This window comes from Tachypleus tridentatus, chromosome 13, assembly GCF_004210375.1.
Source record: "Tachypleus tridentatus isolate NWPU-2018 chromosome 13, ASM421037v1, whole genome shotgun sequence".
Taxonomy (NCBI): Eukaryota; Metazoa; Arthropoda; class Merostomata; order Xiphosura; family Limulidae; genus Tachypleus; species Tachypleus tridentatus.
This window is the reverse complement of record NC_134837.1, coordinates 171362544-171376464: the sequence shown is the minus strand read 5'-3', so window position 1 is coordinate 171376464 and position 13921 is coordinate 171362544. Positions and strand designations below refer to the sequence as shown.

At 32.0% G+C, this 13921-nt stretch overlaps 1 protein-coding gene across 3 annotated transcripts in view; it reads right to left on the bottom strand.

Moving 5' to 3' along the window:
• LOC143238062 (uncharacterized) overlaps positions 1 to 13921 on the bottom strand; it is a 67080-nt gene that overhangs the window by 34039 nt on the left and 19120 nt on the right. The window contains exons 1-3 of one of the 3 annotated variants that reach the window (XM_076477982.1): positions 13433 to 13555; positions 6055 to 6168; positions 443 to 534 (exon numbers count right to left, since the gene is read on the bottom strand). In XM_076477982.1, coding sequence (XP_076334097.1) covers positions 443 to 534; positions 6055 to 6102 — 140 coding nt within the window. In that variant the 5' untranslated portion in view covers positions 6103 to 6168; positions 13433 to 13555. Of the gene's footprint in view, positions 1 to 442; positions 535 to 6054; positions 6169 to 13432; positions 13558 to 13921 lie in introns of those variants that run through there. The other 2 variants (XM_076477981.1, XM_076477983.1) reach the window with 2 other exon arrangements.

Sequence of the window (13921 nt, the reverse complement as noted above, 5' to 3'; positions counted from 1 at the left end):
GCATGGCATACAGAGAAGCTTATAATATTAATTAACAATTTACACTTCAATCTGTAAGTCACTGCAGTTCTTAAACTATCCCAGACTATCTAACACTGGTTGAACAAACAATGGTCAAACAAGTTGGAAACCACATGTTTTGACAAAATAATTAAATCCTAAATATATTAAGTTTAGCAGGCAAATATTTTTCAAAAACATATTCCACCCTAGTTTCTCCTTTAAATACCATGTTACAAGTTTTTTGGCCCAATTATTTAAAAAAAAAGGGGGAAAGCAGTTTAATTATACTTTATTAATTTAAGAAGTTAAAATTAGTATGAAATTGATCTTCTCTTTAGATACATATAGTTATACATGACTAAAATACTTCTCAACATGAAAATATGATTTTCTCATTACCTTTACACCTTCATGCCATTGTATCAGAAAGTATACTTACGTGTAACCTTGGAGAGTGGAATCATACGTTGATGTCACTCCAAATTTTTCAGCATTTTTTTTAAACATTTCATTTGGATCCCACCCATTTTTCTGAATTAAAAAATAATGATAAACATCATTAACATCTAAGCTATCATTTATCCAATACAGAAACCAGGATATTCTTGCAATTTTAGGTTTTTAAAACTCTTAATGAAACGTGATACAATCCTTGGTACATTTCTCTTATATTTCAATGACTGAAAGATATTGTGACTTCATTTTGTTTCTTATGATTTTAAAATTAAAAATCAGACTTTTTTACAATAAAAGTTAAATTTGTAAGGCCATTTAAAATGCAAAGACTAGCTTCAGATGTCTGTTAATATAAAAATAACAATTTCAGTCTATATGGTTGAGAGTGATTGTACATTAAATTTGTACAATTTCAAATTTTTATAACTGGATATACTTCATTCCATATTAAAACACAATGTTATCTAAAAAAACAGAAGCTGCTTTTAATTATAACTTAAAATCAATTGAGTACAATACTTTAATTTTGTTATAAACAATTCAATTTTTTAACACATATGACATGAAAATACAGATATTAAAACACCATATTTTTAAAATTTGTAAATCAAATCACCAACTGGCTTTTATATTGCTTACTACCGGTGACGTTCAAATATTGGAAACTTTTATTTTTTGTCCATTATTACACAGAGTACAGAACTGATAAAACTTCAATTAAAAATGCAAGAGACATATAGAGTAATTGGTGCTGTAAATGTACTTACAATCAAACAAACAAACAAAAAAGAAAAACACAAAAGCTTTCTCTCTTTTACATAAATGTCTCCAAGCAGTAAACTTATCAAATGATAACCACACAATGCACTACTTCAATATTTTTTTAAATGTAATTTATCAAACTTCTTGATCATATAATTCTCTACCATTGTCAAACTTTCATGAATGTTCATTTTACTTCAGTTGAGTAAAACAAGTTCAAGCAATATCCTGACTTCATAGGTTAATAGACGAAGCTTTAATTAGATGATTTATAAAACAGATGGTTGCATATATTTGTCAACTCAGTAAGATGCAACAAAAAGCATATGGTTAACAGTACTATTGTGTACCATCACATTAATAATAAATTATGTAATAATAGACTGAGAGAAAGAAAAAAGTTGCTGACTCTTAAAAAAACAACACACCTAAAAGTATGTTTTTCCACTGCAATAAAAATATAGCTTGTATTTATTGATAATTATGAGATTTAACTAGGAAAAAATATTACTGAAATATTACTTCCCCTTAAACAACTAATACTCATTAAAGCTATGCTGTTAACTCAATTAACTGACTACCTATGAGCAGTTACATCAATTAATGTCATAAAAATAATCAACTAGTGTTTCCAGTTATTAGTTATTCAGTAATCAAAATTATATATAAATCAATCAGTCAGGAAATAATCAACACGTAAAAATTAACGCTTCCAATTATTACTGTATTCAACAATTCCAATGATCCATTAATCAAAATAACAAACTAATTCCTATCATAAATATTAGCTCTAATATTGATACAACTGTTTAAATCCTCCAAATGGTGTTGTGCAGAAGACACATAAAAATTGAAAATTGTAAAAATGTTATAATTGTATTCCAGACTTCTTACTATTACTTCTTTCAAGTGTTTATTTAATAAAATGTGTAGAGTTTAAGACGACCCATGACATTGGAAGATTTTAATAAAATAATTTTCCATTATCATAAACATTATCTGTACCTGTATTATTTGTTTTTTATTTTTGGTGTAATAAAATTGTATCTTGATCGCTAGTGCATGTTCAATATATCTTTAAACACAAACACTTGAAATATTAGAAAAGGATAAATGAATTTTTAGGTATCAAGATAAAAATTCAGGTACTGTCTGATTTTTTTTTAATGAGCAGTGTAAAATGTTGCTACATTTCAGCAATTTCTATCACAGCTGCTAACTGTTTATACACTTGTATTACATGTGTTTAGAAACTAGTTTTATCTTGTATAAAATATTATACATACTACAAAAATAGACACACCACACATAAGATTACTGTATTAATTTAATGCTTATGCCAAAGAATTATTTAACATGGAAACTCAGCTAATGGTTACAATCACTGAACTGATGGTAAAAACACAGGCTTTCTTTATTGGTACAATATATTTTATATCACAAGCCATACAATCCACCAAACTAAAAACACAAAAAATGTTGTGTGGCTATTACCTTTGCCATTTGAGTACACAAATTAATCAACAGCTTTCTCTGACATCTACGTTCCCAAAACATTAAATATTCAAATGCGACCAAGTACCACTTCTCCATAATATAGTGACATGAAAAGTTCAGCATAACAATTCATATCAAACTTGAGAATAACCTTTTTAACACTTTGTTCAACTTAAAACAACTAAACAAACCTAGAAAAAAAAGAAAGTAATCTACAGTGATCCATGCAGCAAAATACACATACCTCTAATTGGCAGAACAACCAATCAGATTAATAAATATACAGAGATGAAATAAGGCTCCTACATCCAAGAAAACTGGCTATACCTGAACACTCTTATAACACCAGTTATTCACTTGGCTAACAAGACCAAAGCTCTATCTAATTGAGCTATTCAAGAGTATGTGCTGTTCCTGTTTCCCTTCACTCACAAGGCTTTTAACTAAGAGCATAAAACTTCATACAACCTTCTACTGTTGTGGTTAAACAATTAGTGGATTGGTTCACCACCAGTCAACCAAATCAGAGACATCTCATGAGACTCTCTCTCTCTCTCACATGTGCACAAACACACGTGTGTGTATATATAATTATTATTACTATATGAAATTTACATTATGAATAAATGAAAGTTAACTTTAAAATAAATATGACTGTGAGGAATGAAGTAATATTACTAAAAATAATTTTCTTCAGCAATGGTTTGTTTTCAGAATCTTCATGCAAACTACACAAAAATATCCCTGTGTTTTACAGACTATCTCTAGCTTTAAGCTGATAAATTACAGGAAACTCAATTAGTTAATACTACCTATGACCAACTCTTGGGATATTCTTGTCTGATTAATTGAGACTTGACAATCATAATTATATTATATCAAAGTGCAGTGTAGAATGATATCTTGCAGAAATGGGACATGAACAAGGAATTTTTAAGTTATGTCCAGCCTCCCAGCATTAATAAATAAAATACATTAAAATTACTTCACTAAGCTTAAGTATATTTTATGTATCCTAACATTCAAGATTTCAATAACTTAAAAATTAATTTCAAACAATAACTCACCTTTAAAATACTAAAAACCTGTTAGAGCTGAGTTGGTTTCATGATTCAACTGCAAGTCACTTTAGATTTTGAATGTCTCTGACACAATGCAGAGCATACTTCAACTTAACCAGAATTCTGCATTTTTCCACATGACTTATAACATGAGTCAAATAATGAAAATAAGCTTAGCTACCTACCATAAGCCAGAATTTTTGTTTACATTAATGATGGTGAAATATAATCTTCCTGGTTATGGGGAGGTGGGCTAAAATGTGTTTCAGAGGTAAGTACCTCTTTTAAATTTATTTTAATCATAAAAATTTTAAATACAAATTATGTAGACATACCTCTTAAATACTAAATACCAACATACCTACACTGAAATAGTGGAGCAAACCAGAAGGTACTATGTCAAACATAAGATCCTCAAAAGTTAGGCTCTTAGGCAGATTAAGTTATACAACAAAGGTAGCTAGAAATCTTCAATATAAATTGCAATTAGTAATAATTAGTCTTACATGTGAGCAACAGGCAAACCAGAATAAAAAAATCTATGACCACTATGCCTTAGGTCATTAATTGAGTATCCTTGCTCATAGTGATGTTTCTGGTCTTTATTCCAAGATCTTCTGACAAGGTTGTGACTGCTTAGTAAATTACTAATGTTAAGAGAAAGAACTATTCACATCATGGTAAACAAATGACCCAACATAACTGTTTTAGTTCAAACTACATAGTAGGTTACTTGCACCCTATGCACCACAGGAAACCAAACCCCAAGTTTGAAAAAACTGATATGCCATAATCTTTAAACAAAAAAGTAATTTGTTGAGGTGTTGGAGCCAAAAGAGAAATATCACAATAGACCATCAAGTAAGAGCATCATGAAAATGTTTTGACTTACAATCTATTCTAGAAAGGAATTTAGCTTCTTATACAAAGGACTTAAACAACAGTCAGCTTTAAGACCATAGATATGATTACATCAGCATGAAAAATGATCATAAAAAGGTAATGGAAGTGGTTTCTCATGAGAAAATTGACATAACAGGAAAACCGTGGTTGGGATAACCAAAGTAAAGCAAAGAAAAACCCTTGCATCTTGCAAAATTGGCCCTGGTTAGCACACAAGGAAAAGGCAGAGAAAAAGGATAAACCAGGATTTGCAGTCAGAACAAGTATGTCAGTAGTGGTGGTACTAGGCTTCCAGTAGTGGTACCGGTGTGTCTGTAATGGTGATATTGATACAGGTTTATAGTATATCATGTGTTGAGAATAATATCTGTTATTCTATGTCCCATCTTTGGAGTTTTGACTAAATTCCTCCTCTGGTATTTCAGTTTTGCTTTTTACAGAATTATGTTTGATAATCTGTGGTAGTTTTGAGTTTACACTTCAGTCAATAAGCAAACCTTACCACAAAAATTTGAAATAGCATGATGTATGGGAAACTGGTTACTCCCACATTCTAGAAGAAAACATGAATGGGTCTATGTGACTGACTGCATGTTAGGTGGGTGCTTTTATAATAAACTCATACTATGCAGGCAGGTACACTGTGCACTCCACAATGTTTTAGTGAGTTGCATACAAAATTCAATTAAACTACTTAATTATCATGGTATATAAACAAACTTAACATTAAACCATGGTTAATTAATCAAGTTTTAATTTTATAAAGAAATGTTTAAAAACAACCTCAAATTCCCCTAAAGTGAAAATTTGTACATTTCTTTCTGAGTCATCTCCTCTTCTGGAAAACTACAAGATGTAATATAAAGCATTCTCTGTACTTTTGTCATCAGTATTTTGAAGCTATTCTTCAACCTTATGGGACTAAAGAGCAATGAATGAAAATTTAGAATCCACTTTCCATGTCTACATATGACATGCTCTGATTTACAATTTGCTAATAGATTTTACCGAGACCAACCCCCATTAAATTTATAACCAACTAAAGGCTTGGATTTCAATTGATTCATTGCCATAGTTATCATACCACATGAACTTACAGATAATTGGCAGTTATGTTTGATGTGAAAAATGTTTCCCACAAGAACACACTGGGAAGAACAGTTGAATTTCTAATTGCTCAACTCGCATAATTAGTGACGCAAGTATCAGTGCCACTGGTGTTACTGTAAACCCTGAGATAGGCATAAAGAAAGAGCTTTTCCCCCAACTGACTCAGTGTGCACAGCCAAAATCTTTGTATCTGAAAATGTAGACCAGTAGAATGGAATAAAGATAGTTTTCTGATGTAGCAACAACATAAATCACTAGATACCTCAGATATTTTCCCAGCAACTGAAAGAGCAAAGGGTGAAGAATCCATTCCATTAGGAGATGCCAATGGTCTACCAGACTGCCAAAACTTTCACCATTCCTGGAACACAACTAGCTAAAAGGTGAACATGTTGAGAATGAAGACATGAAAGTAGAAAAATATCAGTAAAATAAAAGCTGTGAAAATGACTACTGCACTATTTGTTAATATAAGCTACCAACATATAACTGCTTCTGGAAATAAAAATAGAATGGTAGTGTAGAAAGTACAAAATATGTTAGATATGTGCCATAAGCATATTTAATATTACACAGAGATTGCTTTTTAAGATGTCCAGAAACCAGAAAAATGCTGATTCTACAAAACAGTAGCCCAACCTGTGAGAAAGAGATGTGTGAAAAGAAGAAAGTCTATGAAAAGGAAAAAAGGGAGACCCAGTAGTTGTAAACTCTTGATTCAGTCAAAACTATATAGACTTGAGACAATGAGCAAAAAGAGGATGATAAGAAAACTGAAGGTACAGATCAGATTGAAGTATCCATTGAACCCAAGGATAATGAAGCCAATGATCTCACAGATGTACAAGTAATCTGATACAACCTCCAAGAATTATGAATGGTTAAATCATCCAGAACACAAGTGTGTCATTAAGTGGACTGAGAAGACCCCCATACTTTCTTCAACATTTGACCTCAAGTGAGTGTCAAAAGTAGCAGATTTAAACCTAGAAGTCTATGAAGATGGATAATTCTTCCTGGATGTATCAAAAAAGAATTATCAGAAGTCAGATGAAAGGCTAAAACCCCAATCAGCTAATGCTGACATGCTTCCCAAAAATGGGAAATAAATTCAGGTTAAATTAAGAGATCAAGTAAAAGATCCATTCCAATAACCAACCTATGATCAGGAATCTGAGAAGCACAAAATGACATTGCTAGTATGATCCCACATGCCAACATAAGGAATATGAGAGCTATTAACTTTTTTTCTTTCTAAAAGCAATGGCAATAACACAAATATATTTAACAATGGGATGGTAATACAGCCACAGAATCTCACTGCATACCAGAGGCAAATTGTATAAAGACTTCAAAAAATTTCTAAAAACATTAGCATCGGAATTAGCATTGATTTCAGAATTCATAATGAAGATAAACAGTATGACTATAAACAAAAAAATCTAGTAAGATGATATATGGTCTGCATTTTATCAAAGACATTCAGAACCTAAAATCACATGACAGTTAATAGCATGAAACCAATCAACAATGAAAGGCCTTTAGTATTTCAGAAGTAACATACCCAATTTTCAACTAAATTAAGAAAACAATTATAGCAGACACACAAAAGAGACATTATGCATCACTTGGTGTGAAACAAAATCAAGGTAAAAGAGTCACATCAAAGGAACAATACATGCCAAGGCTTTAAAAGTAATTTCAGAGATTTATTCAAACAGAATAAGCCTTAATTAAATGCATATGTTATTTTCAAATATAGTTGGAAATCAAGGAAATTTTTACATGTTAATTAACTTGGCAATCATTGTTAAAAATACTTTTTCAGTACCATTAACAAAATGAACTACTTCACTTTAGCATAATTCTGTAATAAATTACATAGAAATTACTAATAAATTAACCCCTCTTGCTGTGAGTAGGTCAAAGTGTGCATGTCACAATCTTTTAGAGCTAAATTAAAATTTAATTATCAATGTATATGAATAAACAGCAAAGCATATATAATATTACACTCTGTTTCGTTAACTAAGTTTTAACTTTTAATTTTATAATAAAACATTTCTTAAATCCTGAATCTCCCCAAACATGAGAATAGTGAAATTTGTTGTCTATGTTATTCCTCTTCTCCAATTTATTTATTACCCCTCTGAGAAGTAAGGATTTAGCATAAAATATTTTTTATAAAAGAGACATTACCACAGTTGTATTTGTTTATGGAGTCATAAGCTACAACATCAGACCCACTTGCCATGCCCACTAATCACATCCTCTCTTCCACAAATTACCAGTAGTTTTCTTTGACATTTTATTGTATATTATACATAACAAATAGATCAAGAAGTTCAAGATAAGATTTAAATGATCTCATGTCACAGTTAGAAAGCCAGATAAAAGTATGATAGTTACAGAACACTTTGTGTATGTTTTTAAGTGTATTATTTACATAAATAAAAATTATTAATATACTGGTACAATTCAGTACTAAAAAGTTGGCTTAAATTTCATTGGCAACTAAGCAGAGTTAAGAAATATATTTCTTGTTTTACATGTATATTCTTTATCATTATAAAAATAACTAATATACAAAAATCAGAATGTTATTAAGTTAGATAAAGTTAGACTGGGTAAAATAATGAAAAATAATAAAAATTCTTCATGAGGTCTGCTCAAAAACAGCTGTAACAACAGTTACTGTGGTAATGTGAGCTTTGCACTTCTTCAGCATTTTACAATTTGTGTGGCAGGATTACTAGTTAGACATAGGTCAAAGTGAATGAAACAATGCAACTGAGTATATGCAACCGTAATTTTTTGTTACAACCTGTAGTCTTTCTAGAACGAAAACAAGGTAATGTAGATTTATTTCATATTTTTTTTATGGAAGTTACAGAAAAATAACAGATAAAATATTTTACTAAAAGACATTTGATAATTATTTAGGTTTTATAGATCACACAAATGTAAACTGACAATTTTCAGACAGAAAAAAATATTTCTAATCCTAACATGAAAATCACTTGGCCTTCAAAATAGTCAACATATTGACTCCTTGTATCCATAAGCATATTTTTTGTAAAAATACTTATTTTAAAAATCTGATATTTTGTATATTAGATATCTGTAATATTTAATACACAAAACATGCCAAAAGTTAAATTATAGAAATTCTGATGGTTACTATGGAGTTACAAGTTTTTAATATTCTATTCTAAATATGAATACACTGTTTCACATTATAAACCACTACACAGTTGAGTTGGTCTTTATGATAAACTACATTTAGAGTTGCATTTTCAATATAGTTTTAAAAAGCAATATGAATCACAAAGAACTTTAATATATATTTTTAATAATGATGGGAATATTTCTTTCATGAACAAATTAAAATTGATAGTACAAGAAATCTAAACATACATAACAGTTTCTCTTGATACTTTTAATACAAGTCTAGTTTTTCTGTCTTATAAATTTGAAATTTTTTTTTTGTTAGCAATAAGAAAATATTGCAGTATTTACAAATACAGAAACCATTACTAGTTTTCTTAATCATTATAAAATGAACAGTTAATATTTTCCTAATTTTAAAATGTATTTCCAATAATACTTACCTCTGCTGACACTGTAGATATTCTTCAACTTCCATAGTTTCAGCTTTTCCTATGTGAACATTGATTTAATTCACTTACTCCAGTCTTGTATGCCACTCAAATTCTTTGGTGATATTGTCTTTACCTCCATTAATGCACCTTCTATGCTGGTACTGTACATAAGCACCTCATTCAGCTAACGTTATCACTTTTTTGAGATGGACACCATACCAGTCACTAGCATTAGCTCTTAGTGGAAAGGAGGGATGAGAGAGTGTCAGCAGAGGTGGGTATTATTGGAAATACTCTTCATCTCAGGAAAATGTTAACTTGCAAAACATACTTATTGTTCACTGTCACTATAGCTAGAATCTCACACTGAAAAAGTGGAGGGGCCAGTAAGGGTATTATCCATACAGAAAGCATCTGCATAGTTAAAGGGTATATCAGAATAGTGGTACCCAAGTGGAGAAACTACACTACATTTAGAAAAGGTATACTATTCACCTAAAGCACAGTTTTTGCATAAAAGAGTGGAAATAGTATAGATGTAATTAGCACTACAGGCAAAAGAGAAAAATATACAGGTGATTAGATCCCAACTTGTAGCCATGAAATAGTCTTCCAAAATACTGGAATCACAATGACAAAGTAAGTAACACCAATGCAAACAAACTTTCTCCTCAACATGAATAAGTTAAAAAGGCAACACTCCAGGCTCAAAATGAAGGAATCATGTATCCCTTACTCAACCAAAAGGAACAAAACTCACCCAATCTGGAATTATGAACATTTATACTCACTCATCAAACCAAGTGAGCAACAAGAATTCTACTTGCCCCAAAACTATGGATCCAAGATTGGACCACTTTGGATTTGGAATTATGAGATAGTGAACCTCCTTCCATGAACAATATACCAAACTGTTATTCATAAAAACAGAGGCCAAGCATTCCCCAGCATCATTTGCATCAAATCTGAACTGGAATTACAAGAAGGCTTCCTACCAACATCTGAGAAAAACATCCATGGACCAAGTAGAAGGGTACCCAAATTTGCCTTCTTTTCCAGTAGTGGAGGAAACTCACTTGAACACTCTAGAGGAAAAGCCTTTGTTTACAACCCCACTGTTGGGAAACTGGGTGAGATAAGTACTTATTAGCTCCACTAGTAAAATCTTGAAGTAGATGGACACTGGGGAGTTTTAAGAAACAATGAAGTAAGTCAACCAAGTTACCTAAGTTTTAAAAGCAAACTGGTCCAGATATATTTAACCTGATAAGCAGCAGGAATTGGTAGAAATTCCTTTAGCTTTATCTGTGATCATCCACGAGTTGCAGACCAGCAAAAATAGGTTATACTATACACTGAGCTCCTAAATTGTCTCATGGAACACTTCATTTCATATGAAGAAAAAAGGAAAAAGTACTCAACCTCTATGTAATCTAGTGGATGTGACCAAAACCAATAGACGGAGAGTTGAAAGCCCTCAAAAGAACAAAATACCAGATTAAGTAATGCAATAGAAAAGTATTTAAAGAAGTCCACATGCCAACCCACATAAAGTATTCCAGTAAGCAATTTTATTGGGCAGCTGAAGTCCTATAAATATGACAAATCTTATGAGATGTGACTCACAGAAGTTTCCTTGCCTGTAAGAAAAGTGGAGAATAGGTAATATGGATCAATTTTGTGAAGCCACCTTGTCATAGTAATTGGGGATGTATGTCTCAGGAAACTAAAGGATCCCAAATTAATAGAGCTGATTTCCAACCCCTCAGAGGGAGTTAGTTCAAGTCGCATAACAACTAAGGGATCTTATAGGACATAAATCATTTGGGTCAAACTGACTGTAAAGGTAAGAAATAGCTGATAAATAAATTGATGAGAAGAAATTGTCCCTTTTCCTAGTTGCCAAAGTTTTAGGAAGAAAGGAACTATCATGGTACAGCAGTACATAAGTGGAGTGATAAAGTCTTGTAGACATGTAGTGTACACAACCTACCATGTCCACTTGCCAATTAACAAGATGTTGTCATAGAATGATGAGTGCACACATCCAAAAAATGAAATTAATGAAAGAAAGCTCTTACCATTCCACAGAAACACATGGTGTAGAAGTTAGTCCAATGAACTTGGTCATCCATAAACCTAGTAAAAAATACCAATGCAGATAGGGAAAGAACTCTATCATGAACCTGTGAGGATCTAAGTGGATCTGAGCACAACAAATATTTATGAATAAAATCCCAGAAGAACAGGACTGACTCTCTCTGCAACCCCCTTGACCAATAATTCCATGACTGCTATGGAATGAAGATCTATGCTCAAAGGATCTGTTGGAGGGGAATGATCAGAGGGTGGGAGGATATAGGAGGAGGTGAAGCAAACTGAATGACCCAGACCTATTGCCAGAACCTAAAAACCCATGAATCTGTAATGAAGGAGTTCCATGTGGCCAGACAATAATGAAACCTTGCTCCCAAAGACCACACCTGCATAAGGTAGTCACTGACATCACTGGCCATGTTCAGCCTAAGCAGAAGAGTCATGACGATAAAGATGAGATCTCTTCTGAGCACCTACAGCTAGAGGAGTAAAAGTAAGGGGTCAGGATGTGATGAGCAGTCATGCCTTGACTACAAGCAGGATCTACAGAATGACGAGAGACCAATGATGACAAGCAACAATGAAAATGATGAGATCAATTTAAGTTTCAAATGCTTCCGAGACACCAGTGATTGTTACGGGATGAAGAAAAGGAGCCTCACATAACTCACAGAGGACTACAGCAGGTGGACAGACATCCTCCAACAAGGCATCTCTATCAAATAAATCCCAAAAGCATACGAACTAGGAAACCAGTGAAAGAACAGAAGCCAATAAACAAATCAATTCATTCTCAAACTGCTGTGGCGAATTGTGATAAGATTCTAACAAAACTTGGAGGGAAGATATATAACTCAAACCAGTAGTGAGAGTCAAATGAATCTGAAAAACTGTGAACTGTTCGTATTGATCACAGGGTCCAGTCTGGAACCCAATATATCCAAAAAGGGATCAAGTCTTTGAGAATTTAAATATACATCCTCTTGGCAGTGGTAAGCCAAAGCACGATGTTCAGACAAGACATAGCTATCCCATCATGTAATTTAACAGCAACTCTCACAGCATAAATAGCAACAGCCAGTAAAAGAAAATGAAATATTCACCCTCAGATCTTTCCACCATCAAGGAGGGAGCAGATTCACAGACAACCAGAGAAAATCCCAAAACTTGATAAACCCAACTGAACAAATGAAGAAAAGGTGAAGTATGTGGCTGATCTATGTTGGCCTCAAAAAAAGCTGATTTAGGTGCCAGGAAAAGAGAAATCTCACAATGAATCATATCATGGACATCCTCGAGGGAAAGTGTCCCACACAAAAAACCACTAAATGATGCCAAAAATTGCAGTCACGTACGTTAGTTATAGTAGCATATTTGTAAAAAAAACCCTTGTCTAAATGCTCTGTCGAGAAAAAAATAACTATCCAAACAAGGTGCTTGTATACAGTACCAGGATAGAGGGTGCATTGATGTAGATGGAGAGGACATTGCCAAAGACATTTCAGTGGGGTATAGAAGACTGGAGAAAAGAGAAAAAAAATTCAATGCTAAGATGGACAAAGCTGAAACACTGAAAGTTGAAGAACAGCAGAGATAAGCATATTTTGGAACTATTTTTCAATACAAAGCATTTCTGTATAGAAGTCTCAATGATTAATTAGCTATATTGTGAATAATTTTAAAATATGTGAAATAACTTTTATTCTTTGGTTTATTGTTAATAAACAATGTTTAAAGCTTGTTGTATGATAAAGTCATTTTAAAACTAATGTGTAGAAAAATGAAGACAATGTTAGTGAAAACACTGAAGGGTTGCTGCAAATCCATCAGGTTACAGAAAGATTCCAGTTATTTGAATAACAAAACTTGGTGTTTCACTGATATATGTTATAATAACAAATAATAAGCTGATATCACAGAATGATTATAATGATTACATACAGCATCTTTTCTGTCTGAATCCAGAGAGACAGTTTCTTCACATCCATCTGAATGTCCCTCCCATGGCTCTAATTCTCTCTCAAAAATCTCACCATTAAATTTGCTTATTGAGGAGTCTGTAAAACCTTCAAAAATTATAAAATCATGCTCTTAGTTAGAGCATTTCATGTAGTATACATGTTTAATATAAAAACTGCCAGCATTTTGCAACATACTGTAGCATATAACAAGTTAAAAATAAACTTCTAGACTAAAAAGATAAGAAAGTTTTTTTTTCAGAAGTTTTTACACAGATTGAAAAGAATCTCATTTTTCTTATAGCAGAAAAAATATTTATAATTGTTAGATGTTTTTCTAATTAAAATAATAATAAAGATTATGAAGTATTAATTACACATGAAAAAAACACTTAACAAATAGGATATTTCCTCACACTAAAATATCAATGAAAAATAATACAAAAATAGTGATAACATTTTGGTTCGATAG